Source organism: Ailuropoda melanoleuca, chromosome 8 (genome assembly GCF_002007445.2).
Source record: "Ailuropoda melanoleuca isolate Jingjing chromosome 8, ASM200744v2, whole genome shotgun sequence".
Taxonomy (NCBI): Eukaryota; Metazoa; Chordata; class Mammalia; order Carnivora; family Ursidae; genus Ailuropoda; species Ailuropoda melanoleuca.
This window is the reverse complement of record NC_048225.1, coordinates 35,802,463-35,823,314: the sequence shown is the minus strand read 5'-3', so window position 1 is coordinate 35,823,314 and position 20,852 is coordinate 35,802,463. Positions and strand designations below refer to the sequence as shown.

The 20,852-nt window shown below is 39.7% G+C and overlaps 1 protein-coding gene across 1 annotated transcript in view; it reads left to right on the top strand.

Annotated features, from left to right (window-relative positions):
- KDM4D (lysine demethylase 4D) overlaps nucleotides 1-14,749 on the top strand; it is a 33,701-nt gene extending 18,952 nt beyond the window's left edge. Inside the window, 3 exon segments of the mRNA XM_034666139.1 lie at nucleotides 12,268-12,864; nucleotides 12,866-13,581; nucleotides 13,583-14,749. Coding sequence (XP_034522030.1) covers nucleotides 12,595-12,864; nucleotides 12,866-13,581; nucleotides 13,583-14,129 — 1,533 coding nt within the window. The 5' untranslated portion in view covers nucleotides 12,268-12,594 and the 3' untranslated portion in view covers nucleotides 14,130-14,749.
- Nucleotides 14,750-20,852: the final 6,103 nt, after the last annotated feature.

Genomic DNA, 20,852 nt, shown 5'->3' with positions numbered 1-20,852 from the left:
AGTCTATTTTCATTTAAGCTTTTGACGGGTTGGGCACTGAAAAGAAAGTGAGAGAAAGGACAGTAGCTTAAATTAGAAAGAGACTATGACTGATGATTTAAGAAAGACAAAAATGATAGTGATTATTTAATTGACTGTCCTGGAACAAGTGAGAGGTGTTGATTTAAGGAGTTTAAATGAGATTACCCATGGAGAGGAGTATATCCTCTTAAGAAAGGAGCGCAGGAAGGAAGATGGCAGGAGGAGAGAGGCTGCAAGTATATACCAAATGACCTCACTTGATTATTTCTTTAATAAATTTTTGGAGTGCAAAAATAATTTTTTTGGAGTGCACACTATATAAAGTACCAAGATCCTTTGGAAAATACAATAATGAACAGGACATAGACCATGCTTTCAAATATTTTTATATGGAAGATTAGTCAAGCACAGAAATAACTAGAGATTGAGACCACAAGTTTTTAAGTATTAATTTTTCTTTTTTTTAAAGGACACTTCTGCCTCTAGTTTTTTTTTTTTAAGATTTTATTTATTCATTTGACAGAGAGAGAGAGAGGCAGATAGAGGGAGAAGGAGAGGAAGAAGCAGACTCCCTGCTGAGCAGAAACCCAACATGGGGCTTGCTCTCAGGACCCTGGGATCATGACCTGAGCCGAAGGCAAACTCATAACCAACTGAGCCACTCAGGATCCCCTAAGTATTAATTTTTCTATACCTTGCTGTCTCCTCCATAAAATGGGGATAATGATGGTACCAATTTCATAGCCTAGAGAAGTTTGAATGAGATACTTGGAAATGCTGAATAAAAGCCCTGGCAAAATGAGATGCTAAATAAAGGTAACTCTTGCTGTTCACATTATATAAAGTATGAAGGATAAGTGCTAAAAGAGAACTATAGGAGATGGGAAAACAAGGGTAATAAAGGAAGAAAAGGGGTCAGGTTAAGAAGGGGTGGAATTTAAGGATGGAGAAGGGAGGAAGGGAAATTTGGATGAGATAATGTGGGTAGAGGCAGACAGTTTGATGTTTAACAGCATAAGTAAAAAAGATTTCAAGACATCAAAGAATGGACACTCAGTTAAGAAATGCCCAACTTTAAAAAAAAAAAATCTGTTTCAAGCATCCCATTCTCTTTCTTAGCTTACATTTCCTAGTGCTCTATCAAGATTATTTGAGAAATTCAGCCCACAAATTGAATCCTATTTCATTCTCCATCACCACCCACATGCTCTCATTTCTTGTTTAAACTCAGGATAGATTTAATAGCCCATGATTACAATACTGTCTTGTACGTCCACCTAACCCATCAGTGTCCCTTTTTGAGATATACTTGCCTGGAAAAACACTAACCCTGATGGCACCTTACTATTTGCTTTCTCCTTATCCTTTGAATGTTCCTTCTTCATGGGGAAAATTTTTGTGATGCTAGGTAGGTCTTTGGGGGGCAGCCACCAGTTGTACAAGGCTTGGGAACAAATACTTCAAAGTTATACAGTATGAGTTAAGGAAACACATTTTCACATTCACATTGCTTCTCTTTCATAACCCTTGATCCCCAAGACTCTTGAGTGCTCATCAGCTATATCTGGAATAGGAAGAGAGAGATGTTATTTGACTTCAACCCAATCTTTAGAGTCTAAATTAATTGCATTTGTCCTGCTCCCTCAAGGAGGAGCCAGATTGTCATCTGCTCCCCTCACCCGCATTTATTAGCAACAAGGGCTATAGAGACCTAGAGATTGTTTCAGCAGCTGTAACCCTCCTTTTGTCCTTGACACTGAATTTGGAAAAGAGAGGAGTGTATTGATCCTCCTTATCCCACCTCTGCAAATTCTTTAGTGCCTTAGGGTCCATCGAAAACAGAGGTGCCAAGAGCTACCACTGCTGATTCAAAGTACCCCTGCCATTGGCATTTGAGTCTGCAGCAAACATTTGTTTGGTACACTTTTACAAAAGCCACCAGGTCACAGAGAGCAAGCCTTTCCTAGGCTATTTTTGCCTCAGACCCCAGACCCAAAGGAAAAAGGATTTGTTTTTAATAAAGAAGCCAAACTGGGTGACTTCCCTGGGGGATGGGGATGGTAGAGGACTGGGCCCTAACCCTAGCTTCCTCTTGTCTGAATGAACCTCGAATAAGGTGGAGGGACCTCTGGTGCCAAGACTCTTGGGAAACGAGGAAGATATGGGTGGTTTCTATTATTTTGAGCAGTGGCAGGTAAAGTGATTGCTAGTGGTCTTTTTGGGGAGACTGCAGGGTAAATGCCTTGATCTCTAGCATAATGTGGTTGACTCCTTTCCGGGAGTTCCCATTTCTTTGGCAAGGTTTTCTTTTCTTCCCCTTGGTTCTTGTGCAGACCCAAATGCTAATGGTGTTTTGTGCTCCGACAACTGTGCTAGCTTTCCTACAGTACTTTTCCTCCCATCCTGGCAGTGTTCTCAAGGAAATCTTTCTGTTCCTAGGAGGACCCTAGAATTTATATAACCCCCAGACCTCACAAAACGTGCATGTGGTCTTGATGTCTGGCACACTTCCAGGGAATCTGTCCAGAAACAGTCACTCACAAATTTCCAGTGATTTTGTAGGTGACTCCAAGTGGACTCAATCTCTAGGAGCTCTGCTCTGATTTCACATGCCAACTTAAGATAGGAGTAGGCTTATTTGTCCCCTCCCCCCCAATAGGTAAGTCTAGGTTTATCTTGTAGTGGAGAGCCCAGCATTAACCTCTCCATATCATCTTCCAGCCATTCCTCCTAACTCAGTTACATGCTATCTTCTTAGCAATTTTTCTAGCCACAGTAGCTCTGGCTGTGGACAAAGCTGTTTGAGCTTACAAATTATTTTTATTTTTAAAATATGATTTCAGGGGGCACCTGGGTGACTCAGTTGGTCAAAAGTCTTCCTTCGGCTCAGGTCATGATCTCAGGGTCCTGGGATAGAGCCTCTCATTGAGCGTCCCTGCTCAGTGGGGAGTCTGCTTCTCTCTCTCCTTTTGCCCCTCCCCCTGCTTGTGCGTGCTCTCTCTCTTAAATAAAGAAAATCTTTTAAAAAATATGATTTCAGATTTGTTGAAGGATGGCAGTCATTTCCCATCTTTATTTTCTTGTAAGAAATGCCCAAGAAAAAAAATTCTGGCAAACACCCATGCTTTGTGGGCTGGTAACATTGAAAATGAGACCATTTACTAGAACAAGCACAGTGGTTCAATCAGAAGAGATGGTTGGATAGCTGATTGGATTCCATTGTGATTGGACTAGGGATGATGGAGTTGGGGTGGGGCCAATTTGATTAGAATTTTGAAGAGACATGTAAGTCCTGATCATCAGTTCACGTCTCATTTGGAGTTGTTTTCTTTAGAGAGTACATGTTTTCTTGAGAGAAAAGCATCTCATCCAAGACCATCGGGGAGGTGATATTTGAGCTGAGACTTGAGGGAGGTAAGAGAGTTGCCTGTGTACAAACACCATCAGGCAAGAGTATTCCAGGCTTTTTTTTTTTTTTTAAGATTTTTGAATTTTTTTGAGGGAGAACGAGCAGTGGGAAGGAGCCGAGGGAGAGAGAGAGAAGCTGACTCCCTTCTGAGCCGGAAGTCCAAAGCGGGACTCAATCCCAGGACCCAGAGATCACGACCTGACCCGAGGGCAGACGCTTAACCAACTGAGCCACCCAGGCGCAACCACTCCAGGCTGTTTTGAAATACAGGAATGTGGTTCGAACTGAGAGAGCAAGGGGTAGAGCAGAAAGCAGTGATATTGAGCATCAGGAGGTAATGGTGGGGGGCACCTGGGTGACTCAGTTGGTTAAGCAGCTGCCTTCAGCTCAAGTCATGATCCCAGGGTCCTGGGATTGAGCCCTGGGTCGGGCTCTCTGCTCAATGGGGGGCCTGCTTCTCCCTCTGACCCCCCACCCCCGCTCGTGCTCTCTCTCTCAAATAAATAAAATCTTAAAAAAGAAAAAAAAAAAAGAAGAGGTAATGGTGGGCCAGATCATGTAGGAAGGGACTTTTAGGACTTTTGAAGGATTCTAAGTGGGATGGAGTAGGCATGCCCAAACTTGAAGACGGGGAAGATAAAACAGAATGTTTGGAGAGCAGAAAAACTGAGAAATTAGGAGTATAAAAGGATTAGCAAACACTATTAAAGGACCTCTTGAGATTGCGTTAATGAAATAGCTGATGCATCTTTTTTTTTTAAGATTTGATTTATTTATTTGAGAGAGAGCACATGCACAATGATGCGGGGTTTTTTTTTTTTGGTTAAGAATGTTTCTTTTGTTTCACTGTTAAGAACGATACTTGCTATTTGTTTTTTATATTGAAATCCTTTATCTTACTATGGAAATATTTCTTAATGGTTTATAAGTAAAGAACTTTAAAATCATGAATGAATTTCATCCAATGGTTTTTTGGCACCTACAAGATGATGATATTTTTCATTTTCTCTGATAATATTCTGAATTATATAATTAGATTTTCAAATGTTGAATCATCCTTGTATTCCTGGGATACATTCCATTTGGTCATGAGTTTTATTCTTTTAATATGTTGCTTTATTTGGTTGGATAATATCCTATGTGGCTTTCATCTACATTTATAACTAAAGATGGCCTGGAGCTTGATTTTCTGTTGTCCTTTTCTGATTTTGTTACCAGAGATAATAGCCTCATCTGAGTAGCTTTCTAACTTTTTCTATACTCTGAAAGAATTTGCATTAATAAAAGTTAACTGTTTCTTAAAAATTTGCTAGATTCGCCTGTAATATGATGTATCTTTTGGGCTTTTAGGGGTCATACTTTGAACTGGATTCTTATATTTTTGTGTTTATGCTTGGATCCATTTTGGATATGTTTCCTCTGTAGAAAATTATTCTCTTTTGAAAATTTATATGTCAAGGTACTCATAAGACTCTCTTTGGAGGTTTAAATTTTTTTCTACAAATCTACTAGATTTGTGCACTATTTAATTCCTAGTATTGTTCATTATCTTCTCTCTTATGGTCAGTTATGCTCATGGTGTATTGTTTTCATTAGTCTCTTCAAAGAACATTTTTGGTCTTCACCCGTTTTGCATGTATTATCTTTCATTAATTTCATCCTTTTTCCTTGCCATTTCTTTAATCCTCCTCCTACATATTTTCTAGCTCCTTCAATTCAATGTTTACTTCGTTTATTTTTAGTCACTATTCCTTTTAATACAATGAAATATGTGTCTTAGTCTTCTTTAATGTTGGCTTAATACCTAAACTCTACCTTTATTTTATTTTTGTTATTTTTCTTTTTTTTTGAGGTATAATTAACAGGCAATGTTATATTAGATTTAGTTATACAATATAATAATTCAGCCATTCTAGATATTATCCAGTGCTCAACATGATAATGTGTAGAATTGTTGAATCACTATATTGTACACCTGAAACTAATACAACTCTGTACATTAAGTTCTTGGAATTAAAATAATTTTAAAAGTTGAAAAAATTTTTAAAAGAGTGTTTTTTGTTCCTTTTGTTTGTTTATTCATTTGTTTTGTTTCTTTAATTCCACATGAGTGAAATTATATAGCATTTGTCTTTCTCTGTTTAATTTATTCTACTTAGCATTATAACCTCTAGGTCCATCCATGTTGTTACATGTGGCAAGGTCTCATTCTTTTTTATGGCTGAGTAATATTCCATTTCTTCTTTATCCATTCGTCTACTGATGAACTCTTGGGTTACTTCCATATCTTGGCTATTGTAAATAATGCTTCAATAAACATAGGGGGTGCATATGTCTTTGAAAATAAGTGTTTTGATATTCTTTGGGTAAGTACCCAGTAGTGGAATTAGTGGATCATATGATAATTCTAGTTTTAATTTTTTGAGGAACATCTATACTGTTTCCCACAATGGTTTCACCAATTTGCATGCATACCAACAAATGGTACATGAGGGTTCCTTTTTCGCCACATCCTTGCCAACACTTATTATTTTTTCTTTTTTCTTTTAGGCATTCTGATATGTGTAAATGATATCTCATTGTGGTTTTAATTTGCATTTCCCTGATGATTAGTGATGTTGAGCATCTTTTCCTGCGTCTGTTGGCCAACTGTATGTTGGTCTTTGGAAAAATGTCTATTCAGGTCCTTTGTCCATTTTTTAATCAGATTGGTGTGTGCTTTTGTCTGTTTATTTTTGATGTTGAGTCGTATAAGTTCTTTCTATATTTTGGATATTAACCCTTATCAGATATATCATTTGCAAATATCCTCTCCCATTTATAGGCTGCCTTTTTGTTTTGTTGATGGTTTCCTTGGCTGTGCTAAAGCTTTATTTTGATGTAGTCCCAATCATTGATTTTTGCTTTTGTTTCCCTTGCCTGAGGAGACAGACCTAGAATAATGTTTCTATGACTGATGTCAAAGAAAATGGGGTGCCTGGGTGGCTCAGTCATTAAGCGTCTGCCTTTGGCTCTGGGCATGATCCCAGGGTCCTGGGATCAAGCCCTGCATTGGGCTCACTGCTCTGCTAGGAGCTGGCTTCTTCCTCTCCCACTCTCCCTGCTTGTGTTCCATCTCTCGCTGGCTATCTCTCTCTCTGTCAAATAAATAAATAAATTAAAAAAAAAAAAGAAATTACTGCCTATGTTTTCTTCTAGGAATTTTACAGTTTCAGATCTCCCCATTTAGGTCAGGCCCAATCATTTATTTTTGCTTTTGTTTTCTTTCCCTGAGATTTTTCTAGAAAAATGTTTCTATGATTGGTGTGAAAGAAATTACTGCCTGTGTTTTCTTCTAGGAATTTTATGGTTTTAGATCTCCCCATTTAGGTCCTTAATATTTTGAGTTTATTTTGTGTATGGCATAAGAAAGTGGTTCAGTTTCATTCTTTTTTATATAGCTGTCCAATTTTCCCAGCACCATCTGTTGAAGAGGCTGTCTTTTTCCCATTGCATATTCTTGCCTCTTTTGTTATAGATTAATTGACCATAGAAGCAGGGGTTTATAGGCTCTTTTCTGTTACACTGACCTGTTTTCATTGACCTATTGTCTATTTTGTGCCCGCACCACACTATTTTGATTACTACAGCTTTGTAGTGTATCTTGAGATCTGGGATTGTGATACCTCCAGCTTTGTTTTTCTTTCTCAAGATGGCTTTGGCTATTCAGTCTTTTGTGGTTCCATACAAATTTTAGGATTATTTGTTCTAGTTCTGTGAAGAATGTTGGTATTTTGATAGGGATTGCATTAAATCTGTAGATTGCTTTGGGTAGTATGATATTTTAACAATATTTAACAATATTGGTTAACAATATTTTAACAATCCATGAGCATGAAATATCTTTTTTGTGTGTGTCATCTTTAATTTCTTTTATCAGTGTTTCATAGTTTTCAGAGTACAGGTCTTTCACCTCCTTGGTTAAGTTTATTCCTAGGTATTTTATTATTTTTAGTGTAATTGTACATGGGATTGTTTTCTTAATTTCTCTTTCTGCTGCTTCATTATTTGTGTATAGAAATGCAACAGATTTCTGTACATTGATTTTGTATCCTGAGTCCTTACTGACACCTTACTTTATCAGTTCTAGTAGTTTTTTGGAGGACTCTTTAGAGTTTCTTTTATATAGTATCATGTCATCTGCAAATAGTGATAGCTTTACTTCTCCCTTGCCAATTTGGCTGTTGTTTATTTCTTTTTCTTATCTGATGCTGTGGCTAGGACTTCCAGTACTGTGTTGAATAAAAGTGGTGAGAATGGATGTTCCTGTCTTGTTCCTGATCTTAAAGGAAAAGCTCTCAATTTTTCACCATTGAGTGTGATGTTAGCTATGGGTTTTTCATATATGGCCTCTATTATAAACGTATTTTGAATACATCAAGAATGGATGTTGTACTTTGTCAAATGCTTTTTCTGCATCTATTGAGATGATCATATCCTTTCTCTTGTTGATGTGATGTATCATGTTGATTGATTTGTGAATTTTGAATCACTCTTGCATCCCAGGAATAAATTCCACTCAATGATGGTGAATGATTTTAAAATGTATTGTTGGATTCAGTGTGCTAATATTGTGTTGATGATTTTTTGCATCTATGTTCATCAGAGATATTGGCCTGTAATTCTCTTTTTTGTGTGTCTTTGTATGGTTTTGATATCGGGGTAATGCTAGTCTCATAGAATGAATTTTCTATTTTTTGGAATAGTTTGACAAGGATAGGTATTAACTCTTTAAATCCTTGGTAGAATTCACCTGTAGAGCCATCTGGTTCTGGACTTTTGTTTTTTGGAAGCTTTTGATTACTGATTTAATTTCATTTCTTTGCTATTAATTGGTCTGTTCAAATTTTCTGTTTCTTTCTGATTCGGTTTGGAAGATTATATTTCTCTAAGAATTTATCCATTTCTTCTAGGTTGTCCAATTTGTTAGCATATAATTTTTCATAATATTATCTTATAATCTTTTTTATTTTGGGGGTGTCAGTTATTTCTTCTCCTTTGTTTCTGATTTTATTATTGGGAGTCCTCTCTCTTTTTTCTTGATAAGTCTGGCTAAAGGTTTATCAAGTTTGTTTATCTTATCCTGGTTTCATTGAACTCTTCCATTGGATTTTTTGTCTCCATTTATTTCTGCTTTAATCCTTTTAATCTCCTTCTTCCTACTGGCTTTGAGCTTTGCTTATTCTTCTTTTTCTAGCTTTTTTAAGTGTGAGTTCAGGTTGTTTATTTGAGATTGTTCTTGTTTCTTGAGGTAGACCTGTACTGCTATAAACTTCCCTCTTAGGACAACTTTTGCTGCATCCCAAAGATTTTGGACTGTTGTTTTTTCGTTTTTATTTGTCTCCATGTATTTTTTGATTTCCTCTTTGACTTATTGGTTGACCCATTTATTGTTTAATAATATTTAACATCCATGTATTTTAGCTCTTTCCAGATTTTTTCTTGATTTCTGGTTTCATACTGTTGTGGTCAGAAAAGATACATGATATGATTTCACTCTTTTTGAATTTATTGAGACTTGTTTTTTGGCCTAATGTGATCTATTCTGGAGAATGTTCCATGTGCACTTGAAAAGAATGTGCTTTCCACTGTTAGGGGATGGATGTTCTGAATTTATCTGTTAGGTTTACACATGCAGATGCCCAATTTTAGTATATACTTTCCAAATAGTTTTCCAAGGTGAATGTAATGATTTCCATTAAGAGTATGACCCTTCCCATTGTTTCATTTCAAAGCCACTGTTTCCTTGTTGATTTTCTGTCTGCATGATCTATCCATTGATATAGTGGGGGTTAAAGTCCCCTACTATTATTGCATTACTGTCAATTTTTTCCTTTATGTCAATCAATAGTTGCTTTATGTATTTAGGTGCTCCCATATTGGTGCATATTTACAGTTGTTATATCCTTTTGTTGGATTGTTCCCTTTATCATTATGTAGTATATACTTTGTCTCCTGCTATAACCTTTGTTTTAAAGTCTATTTTGTCCAATATAAGTATTGCTACAGATTTCTTTCCACCTCCATTTGCATGGTAAATGTTTTTCGTCCCTTTACTTTCAATCTGCATGTGTCTAGATCTGAAGTGAGTCTCTTGTAGGCAACATATAGATGGTCTTAATTTTTTATCCATTGAGTCACTCTATGTCTTTTGATTAGAGCATTTAGCCCATTTATATTTAAAGTAATTACTGAAAAAAAAGTAATTATTGATAGGTGTGTACTTATTGTCATTTTGCTACTTGTTTTACATTTGTTTTTGTAGTTCTTCTCTGTTCCTTTCTTCTTCCCTTGCTCTTTTCCTTTGTGGATTGATGGCTTTCTTTAGTGATATGTTTGGATTCCTTTCTCTTTATTTTTTATGTCTGTATTACAGGTTTTTGATTTTTGGTTACCATTAGGATCATATATAACATCTTCTGCATGTAGCAGTCTATATTAAGTTGATGGTCACTTAACTTTGAACACTTTCTAAAAGCACTAAGTTTTTACTCCCCCCTCCCATGTTTTATGTATATGATGTCATACTTTATATGCTTTTGTTTTGTGAATCCCTTGGCTGATTTTTATAGATTTAGTTCATTTTACTGCTTTTTTGGTTTAACCTCCATATTGGTTCTATAAGTGATTAATCTACTACTTTTATTATATGTTTGCATTTGGCTGTGAAACTTTTTTTTCTTAGTCCTGGTTATGGCCTTTTCTTCCCTCCCGAAGAATTCCTTTTAGTGTTTCTTATAAGCCTGCTTTGGGGTGATGAACTCCTTTAACTTTTGTTTGTCTGGGAAAGTCTTTGTTTCTCCTTTCATTCTGAATGATAATGGTGCTAAGTAGAGTATTCTTGGTTGCAAGTTTGTTTCTTTCAGTACTTGACTATATCATACCACTCTCTCCTGGCCTGCAAAGTTTCTACTGAAAAATTAGCTGATAGCCTTATGGGGTTTTCTTCGTCTGTAACTGTTTTCTTTTTCTGCTTTTAAAATTCTCTATCACTACTTTTTGCCATTTTAATTATTACATGTCTTGGTGTGGACCTCTTTGGGTTAATTTTGTTGGGAATGCTCTGTGCTTCCTGGATCTAGATGTCTGTTTCCTTCGCCAGATTAGGGAAGTTTTTGGTTATTGCTTCAAATAAATTTTCTGCCCCCTTCTCTCTCTATTATTCTGAGGTACTTATAATGCAAATGTTATTACCCTGGATGATGTCATGGAGTTCCCTTAACCTATTCTCATTTCTTATTATTCTTTTTTCTTTTTGCTATTCAGCTTTGTTGCTTTCTATTACCCTGTGTTCCAAGTTGCTGATCTACTCGTCTGCCTCCTCTAATCTGCTATTGATTCCCTCCAGTATATTTTTAAATTTCAGTTATTGAGTTCTTTATCTCAGATTGGTTCTTTTTTTTTTAAATATTTTCTGTCTCTCTCTTTTTTTTTTTTTAAAGATTTTATTTATTTGACAGAGAGAGACAGCCAGCAAGAGAGGGAACACAGACAGCGGGAGTGGGAGAGGAAGAAGCAGGCTCCCAGCGGAAGAGCCCGATGTGGGGCTCGATCCCAGGACTCTAGGATCACGCCCTGAGCTGAAGGCAGATGCTTAATGACTGAGCCACCCAGGCGCCCCTATATTTTCTCTCTCTTTGTTGAAGGTCTCACTTAGATCCTCCACTCTCTTCTCAAGTCCTTGAATATCCTTATGATCACTGCTTGTAATTCTTTATCAGTCATATTGCTTATCTCCATTTCATTTAGCTCTTTTGTTGTGGTTTTGTCCTCTTCTTTCATTTGGGACATATTCCTCTGTCTCCTCATTTTGTCAAACTCTCCGTCTCTTCCTATATATTAGGAAAGTCAGCTATGTCTCCTGATCTTGCAAAGTGGTGGCCCTATAAAGAAGAGGTCCTGTGGTGCCCTATAGCACAATGCCTCCTGTTCGCTAGAACCAGGCACTTCAGAGGTGTCTACTGTGTGGGTTCTGTGCACTCTACTATTGTGGCTGAGCTGCATCTAAACTCTATTTTTAGATAAACATATGGAAATTTGTGAAAATCATCATAGCTTGATGAATTATCACAATTAGCTCTTCTGATGGCTGTGTAACTAGCACCTAGATTTAAAACAAGAATACAAACATGCTCCAGAGGCTCCCTTATACCCCCACTCACAACCTCTTTCCTTCCCAAAGGTAACCACTACTCTGAATTCTAATATAGATTACTTTCCCTCATTTTTATCTTTATAAAAATGGAATCATGAAATGGGTATTCTTTTGAGTCTGGATGATTTTGCTCAGTATCATGATTATAAAATTATTCTTTATATATCTGCATAATTTTTGTTTATCCTCATTGCTGTATTATATTCCATTGTATGAATATACCATAATGTATTTATCCATTCTACTGTTGATGAGTATTTAGGTTGTTTCCAGTATTTGGCTACTAGAAATAGTGTTATTATAAGCATTCTTGTAGGCGACTTTCAGTGCAGAGCCATGCACATTACCTAGACATGTGGTAACAGTTCAATCATAGCACATGTATGTGTTCAATTTTACACATACAGATGCTCAATTTTAGTATATACGTCCAAATAGTTTTCCAAGGTGAATGTAATGATTTCCATTAAGAGTATGACCCTTCCCATTGTTTCACATCCACACCACCTCTTGTTTTGTCAATCTTATAAACTTTTAGCCTTTCTTTGAGTGTGCAATAATATTCCATAGTGGTATTTTATTTGTAATTGTCTAATAATTTTTGCAACATTAATTTTCAACCTTTTTGTATTCTTCCTTTTAGGCTTTGTCTAAACACTGCCCTGAAGACATAACCTTTAGGAGACCCACCCAAGACTGAGTGAATCTGTAGCCCTCCAGGGAATGGAGCTGGGTACTGACTGAGGAGCACCACAGGCTCAGCCACCGCTAGTTCTAGGCAACTCTTCTCCCTAGAACATTGTTCCCTGGTCAATTACCAAGCCTAACAAACATTATCATTTCATTTGCATAAAGGTCCACTGGTGGTTCCTAGTGACTCAGACACTCAAAAACATTTTTAAAAAAGCATTTTCCTGCATCCTCAACTATCTAGAACATACCTAAAAACTTTGGAGTTTCGTGCTTGTTAATGGAAGCTATGAAGTCTAAGGCCAACTGTGTTCAGAACTCAAGCTGTACGATAATGATATTTCATCCAACCGAAGAAGAGTTTAATGATTTTGATAAGTATATTGCTTACATGGAATCCCAAGGTGCACACCGAGCAGGTCTCGCCAAGGTGATTCCACCCAGGGGATGGAAAGCCAGGCAGACCTATGATGACATCAGTGACATCTTAATAGCAGCTCCCCTCCAGCAGGTGGTGTCCGGGCAGGCAGGCGTCTTCACCCAGTACCACAAAAAGGAAGAAAGCCACGACGGTGGGGGAGTATCGCCAACTGGCAAACAGCGGAAAGTATCAGACTCCACCACACTCGGATTTTGAGGATTTGGAGCGAAAATACTGGAAAACCCGCCTCTACGATTCTCCGATCTACGGCGCTGACATCAGCGGCTCCCTGTTTGACAAAAACACCAAAGAGTGGAACCTTGGACACCTGGGGACCATTCAGGACCTGCTGGAGCACGAGTGCGGCGTGGTCATCGAGGGCGTCAACACCCCCTACCTGTACTTCGGCATGTGGAAGACCACGTTCGCCTGGCACACGGAGGACATGGACCTTTACAGCATCAACTACCTGCACTTCGGGGAGCCCAAGACTTGGTACGCGGTGCCGCCAGAGCACGGCCAGCGCCTGGAACGCCTGGCCACGGAGCTCTTCCCGGGCAGCGCCCGCACCTGCGAGGCCTTCCTGCGGCACAAGGTGGCTCTCATCTCGCCCACCGTGCTCAAGGACAACGGGATCCCCTTCAGCCGGATCACGCAGGAGGCTGGCGAGTTCATGGTGACGTTTCCCTATGGCTACCACTCTGGCTTCAACCATGGCTTCAACTGCGCGGAAGCCATCAACTTCGCCACCCTGCGCTGGATCAATTATGGCAAAGTGGCGTCCCAGTGCAGCTGCGGGGAGGCCAGGGTCACCTTTTCCATGGACGCCTTCGTGCGCATCCTGCAGCGAGCGCTATGAGCTGTGGAAGCGCGGACAGGACCGGGCGGCTGTGGACCACACGGAGCCCGTGGCGCAGGGCAGCCTGGAGCTGAGCTCCTGGAGGGAGGTGCGTGCCCCCAGGAGAGCCGCGCGGGGCCTGAGTCACCTCCCCCCGCGCCGGGCCCCGCGTGCCGCGCGGCCTGTGGCCACTGGCCAGGGCACCGGCTGCCGCACCCCTCTGCGCCCGGCCTCCCCGCGCCCCTTGCCCGCCCAGAGTTCTTCCTCTGATGCCCAGTCCGGGGCTGTGCCCGCCCGTGCCTCCCGGGAGCTTGGCCCCACCCAGCCACCGCCCCCCAATCCCTCTGCCCCAGATCTCCAGCCCTGCACTGGGCGGTGTGGTCGTGGTCGTCGTCCTCGGGAGCAGGGTGCTCGGGGGTCTAGCGTCCAGGCCCCGGCCAAGAGGCGCCTCTTGGTGGGAACGGGGCACACGGGTCAGCCCTGCAAGGCTCAGCCCCTTCCTGTGGTTGGAGGCTGGGTGGACCAGCCCGCACCACCGAGCCCTGGGCTCAGGTAAGCAGCTGAGGCTTCTGGGTCCGGCTGTGCCCTTGTCCCCTAAGCCCAGGTGACACCTTTGTAACCCACTGCTCTTGTGTGTGTGGAAGGTCCTCGAGGCTGTCCACATTTATGTCAGAACTTTGGGCGAACTTGCAGGTCACTGGTCTTGCTTGCGAGTCCTATGATGTTGCCATTGATGGGTTGAGTCCATGTTCTTTACCAAGTTCGCCATAGTTTGTTCTTCTGGCCAGACCCTGGAATGCCTTTGGACACTGCCGATTCCCATGTTGCCAGCCGAGGTTTCATCCACCAGATACTCTCTTGTCTCTGCGAGCTGGGGCCTTCCGAGATGGCCAGAGCCTCATCTCGCCCAGACTCCTATTCTCTGGGCCAACTATGAATGCTGCTGGTTTTTGGTTCTCCTCAGTCTCCCTCTGTTGCCTCTTCCCTCCTCCTCCTCCTCCCCTTTTCCTTGAAAAAACTAGGGCCTTTTGACCAAATGGGTCAGTAGAAGCTCAGAAAATAATTTATCATGTTTCTGAGTCTTCGATGCATTCAAAATGCGTTATCGCCAGTATTTGTTCACAAACATATTAAAGATAACCAAAATGTTCAAATCTGACTTTGTTTCTAATAAATATTGTCCATTCAACCAATGGAGAGGTAGAAGTTATTCTTTCCTGTTCTTTTCTTCATAATTATATCAAAACATTTCAAGGAAGACTGATTTTTACTGGCTGGCTGCATTGTGTGGTGTTGATGAAAGAGTTTGGTGGATGGTTCTTGGGTACTAGCTGACTGAGTCGGTGAGGGATTTTGGTTTGCAGCCCTACCTTAAGGATGATTGGTGGGAGTCCCCTGGCGCTTTGCTGGGCAGCAGCACCCGAGTTGCTGGGAGGTGAGCATGTGGAGGACTAATGTGCCATCATCCAAATACCTTCCCCCCATGTCTGCACTGCCTTTTCAATGCTGTATGCATATTTCACGTAGTGAATTCATTGATTCATCCCAGGAAACATGCACGCGAATGAACAAGATAATTTCACCTCGTGGTCTGTGCTGTGAGAAACTGAAGGGGATGGGATGCTGCAGCAGGATAGACAGGGCTGGCCTGGGTTCCAGTAGTCAGGGGAAGTTGCATTAAGCAGGAGACCTTTTCCAAGACCCAACTGACTAAAGGGAAGGTCCAGAGCTGATTTCCACTTAGAGGAAACAATCAGTGTAATTGACCTGACATGGACCTTATATTTTCTCAGGAAAAGAAAGAAAGCTCTTTGTGTCTGGATCATAGAGAGGAAGAAGGTGAGAGGCAGGGTACAGGCTATGCAGGCCCTCATGGCTCATGTCAAGTATTTGAGTTTTTTCAACTTGAAATGAGAAGGCATTGGAAGTTTGAAACAACCCTTGACATGCTGTGATTTACATAGTTAAGCAATCAGCTTAGTTGTTCTGTGACAACACGGGGGCAGGAGAAGTAGTTAGAAGGTCTAAGTAATACCAGTGAGGTTTGATCATTTCGACGTCAGTATTGAAAATGCACAGAAGCAGAAAAACTCAGAATAAATCTTGGAAATCGAAAATGATGGCTTGGCTACAGAAGAAAACATTTCAGAGAGCGAACCATGGATCCCCTCCCTCCAGCTCTCCCCACAGAATTTCAGTGACGCTCTGGAATCCAAAGCCCCAGATAAACCTGAAGGCCGGGGTAATGACAAGGTAGTGCTGGTTTGATGTTCTGATCGAGGAGCAGCAAGAAGCCATGTCTCATTTCTACACCAGGCAGTGAAGCCACTTTGTCTTTCCAAATGTCACAGGAGATGGAAGTATGCTCTGCAGAAAACTGGAAAACCAAAGCTGAGAGGCTGAACTTGGGGAGCTCCGGCATGGTGGAAGACGGGAGGGAGATGCTTGAGTGGAAAGGAGTTGAAAGCAGGTATTGAGAGAGTAGGAGCCCAGGATGGAGGCGGACAGGAACCCCTGGGAAGGGAGCAGCCTGAGAGCACAGCTGGACCTGCTGTAGATCTAACTGAGCAAGGAATAAACTTCCATGCGAGAAGCTACTGCGATCTTGACGGTTTTTTGTCCTTCAATGCAGATCAATCATGGGTACAGCAGTGCAGAGAAATAAAACAATTCTGAAAGTCCAAGGTCAATACCTGACTCATATGCCTATTTTCAATTTTAGAAATTGAAATTCTTATCATGTTTTAAGGATATCACAATCTCATCCTGACAGATAGAAGCTTAGCATTTAAAAACGGGGGGGGGGGGGGGGGGATTAAAGGAGTAATTTTCAGAAAATATTGTCCCCATTGCACTCCTATGTTCTCAGTTATTTTCATATTCTTGTTTTTATTTCTCTGGCTCAATAAGGACAAGCAATGTTAAATAATATAGTTTAGCTCTATTGGTACGCTGTTTTCTGAACTAGTATTCTTGGAAGGACTGGGAGCTGGGGTGGTATTGAAGGGATTTCTTCAAGCAATTTTATTCAAAATCCTATTTTCTTGTCAACACGCTCAATTTGGACACTCAGTTTGGACCACTGTTCTCAGTAAAAGACATCCATTTCCAACTATTTCCCCATATCCAATAAGTTTTTCCTATACTAAATCTTGGAAAAGCCAGGGGCATTCATCATAACAATTGTATTAAAGGCCAGGATAATACCACCTTTGTTCTCACACCATGATCTCTCCTAGGCTTATCTTCACTTTGAGAAATAACAATCGCGAGTTCAATGTATATTCAAGTTTATGGACAAAAGCATATGCAGCCAATGGTAATATGGCACATGTGGTTGTATCAATTTATCCCATTAGCTTTTTAAAAAGTCAATGTGACACTTACAAGCTTTAAAGACATTGAAATATGTAGATCTTAGGCCAAAAAAGTAAACTAGGTCTGGTGTAAATTGTTATTTTATTCATTCCCCTGCCAATGGACAACAAGATTATTTCCAAATATTTGTTAATTCAAACAATGCTTTACTGAACAGCTTTGTACAAAGAAATAGAATTACTGGATTGTATTTATGTTCATTTTCAACTTTCTTAGAACAGTCAGATTGGCCTCCCAATTTATATCTCGAGTGGCAGTGTGGCAGAGTTCTGATTTCCCCCTATCTTGGCCCATTTAAAAAATTATCACATGCTTTTATTATTCCTAATATAAATGAGTAAAAACTAGTATCTCATTGTATTTGCCTCATTGCTTGTGATCCTGCACATCTTTTCATATTTATTGGCCATTTGGATTTATTTATTTTTTTTGTATATTTTCTATTCTCAGGCTTTGCCTACTTTTGGGGGTTGACTTTTTTTTTAAAATTGATCTGTAGAAGTTTTGTGATATTCAGGATACTAACTCATTGTCTTTTTTGTATGATGAAAAACTTCTGTAGACTGATTTCAATTTTTTATGCCATTGAATTAGGGTTCTGAAGAGAAACAGAACCAATAGGATACATACATATATATATGTGTGTATGTATATTATATACATATATATAATACATATATATATACATATATATAATAATACATACACACATACATATATGGAGCTTTTATTACAGGAAGTGATTCATGTGGTTACAGAGGCCAAGAAATCCTGTGATATGCTAGATTGATGTTCTGCAAGTTGGAAAACCAGAAATATGGTGGTGTGATTCAGCGGCAGTCGAAAGGCCCGAGAATCTGCAAGCTAATGGTTTAAGTCTGAATCTGGGTCCTGTCAACCTTAAAAATAAAAATCAGTTATTTTACCAACAAAAGATGGGTTTATTTGGAAATAAAAGAGCATCACCGTCTGGGACAAACAAGCCGAGGCAAAACCATAGGCAAGTCTGGGGAACAAAGGAGAGACATGCTTTTTTAAGGAGAAAGGGTAAGTTGGGAAAGTTGCTATAAACTAAAATTTCACTGGAATAAACTAGAAGTTTCAAGTGTGGTGGCTTTTCATTGGCTGAGCTTTTGCCTAAGATGAGGAAAGTGTCTCTTCCTCCAGCTAGAATGCAGTAATACCTACCTGCAAGATGGACTGTTAGGTCAAGTCTGTCTCTTCCTGCTGGGTCTGTAATTGGCTATGAGTGGTAGGGCATGACAGCACCCCCCTGCCAAAATGTCCTGACTCCATTTTAGTGCGGTTTCCCATTGCTAATTTTCATGGTCCAAAAGCCTGGGAACTAGAAAGACCTATGTCTGATGTCCCAGGGCAGGCAAAGATGATGTGTCGTCAGTTTCAGCGGAGAGATTGAATTTATGTTTTCTCTGCTCTTTCGTTCTATTCGGGCTCCTGATGGCTTGGATCATTCCACCTGTATTGGTGAAGGTGATCTTTACTCAGTTTACTGATGCGAATGCTAATATCTTCCTGAGACACACATGCAGACACACCCAGAAATAATTTCTTTACCAGCTATCTGGGCATCTCTTAGCTCAATCAAGCCGACATATAAAAATTAACCATCAGAGTCATGACATTGGAATCAGTTAAATACCCCAGATACTTCTATCATGGTGCTTTCGGTTCCTTAAGACATTTTTTCCACTCTGAGTTCTTCAGAGGGGAGGGGGGTGGGGGAATGGGATAGACCGGTGATGGGTAGTAAGGAGGGCACGTATTGCATGGTGCACTGGGTGTTATACGCAACTAATGAATCATCGAACTCTACATCAGGAACCAGAGATGTACTGTATGGTGACTAGTATAATATAATAAAAAAACATTAAAAAAAAGACATTCTTCAATTTTTTTCTCTGTTAAAGCTGTTTTGAATCTTCAGTCTGCAATCCACCTCAACTTTATGTAAGTGGTGTGAGGTAGAGCTCTATTTTTTTTCTCTCAAAAATAGTACATTTCCCCCAACCAGTTTGGTGTGCCACCTCCATTGTATTTAGATTCCCACTTACACAGCATCTGTGTCTGGCCTCTCTATCTTGTACGTAGATGTATTTGTTCATTGCAACTCAGTTATCACAGTCTGTTAATGGAGAAGTCACCCTTCTTTGTCCTCCTTTTAAGGAATAATCTTGGAGATTCTTGTTTGACTATCTGACTCTACCACTTACTAGATCTGTCACTTTGAGCAAGTTGCTTAATGTCATCTTGACTCAGTTTCCTCACCTGAGAAACCTGAGGATTAATTGGAGGATTTCCCTGATCAAGTCATTATGAAGATTCAATGAATTATTCTACGCAGACTGTTTTGAACATTGTCTGGCATTTGATAGTCACCATATGTGTTAGCTACTTTTAATAATATATGTGCAATTAGAGGTAAAGAAGGACTTCTGTTCATCAAAAGATATGGAAAAGAGGGGCACCTGGATGACCCATTTGGTTAAGTTTCTGACTTTTGATTTCGGCTCAGGTCATGATCTCAGGGTTATGAGATGGGTTTCCATTCTGGGCGTGAAGCCTGATTAAGATTCTCTCTCTCTCTCACCTTCTGCCCCCTCCCCCAGCACTCGCTTTCTCTTTAAAAAGAGAAAATATGTAAAAGAGAGTGAAAAGACAAATCAAGGAGAGGAAACAGATATTGTATTACTCATATCCAAGAAAGAGCTAATATGCAGAATATATAAAGAACTGCTACAAAGAAAGATGGACAGCCCAGCAGAAAAATGGACAAAATACTTGATTAAGCACTTAATGAAGGGGCAAATCCTAGTGGCCAAGAAGCATATGAAAAAATCACTCACCCTCCTTAGTAGTCAGGGAAATGCAAATCGTAATGGGATACCCCTACACAACATCTGATTAGCTCACACTGAAAAGACTGATAAATCCTCAAAGGTTTGCAAGAGTGAAGAACAACCAGGACCCTCACATGCAGCTGGTGAGTGTGCACATTGGTAAAAATAATTTAAAAAACCAGTTTGGCAAGTTAAAGCGTGAATTCACATCCTATGACCAAGAAATCCATCTTTAGATATGAATGTATGTGTGTACTCCAAACGGACGTGTTGGAGAATTTTCAGAGCAATGCTGTTTGTAAGGGACCAGAAGCGGAAGCAACCCACAGGCCCATCCACAGCATAAATGTGTATATGGTGAATACAGGACAGCCTTGAAACCGAACAAAGTCCAGCTACATGCAGCAACATCAAAATGACCAAAAAAAAAAAAAATACACAGAAGAATATATGAAGGTGCTTAAAGTAGGATTCTATTGATATGTTTATATAAAGTTTTCAAAAATGGACACAATTTTAATTTTATATTGTTTACCAAAATCAATATGCCTGTCGTTAGGATAGGATTAGTCTAGAAGGCAGTGGGGGCTGTAATCCCAGAAGGGAAGCACAAACCTGGTTCCCGGGTGCCTGGTGATGTTCTCTTCTCCCGACCTGGGTGGTAGTTCCATTTTTGTTTATTCTATTGTTGTTTGTTAAACAGTACATATATGCTTTATAAATTTCTGTAAGCACTCTATATTTCATAATTTTAAAATGTTTTAAAAAACCTGCTTTCTGCTCTAAAAAAATTAAGTCATGTAGTGGTTCATAAAGTCATTTGATTCGTACTATTTTGTAGACTTTAAAAAATCTAGATTATATTTCTAATATTTTTCATTCTAATATCATTTATGGATGGTTTCTTTTGTTTATTATTTATTTTTTTACATTTAGTAGTACTTCATTTTTTTAGAACAGTTTTATTTATTTTAAGATTTTTGTTTATTTATTTGAGACCGAGAGAGTGAGAGAGAGAACATGAGTCGGGGGTGGGGGGAGGG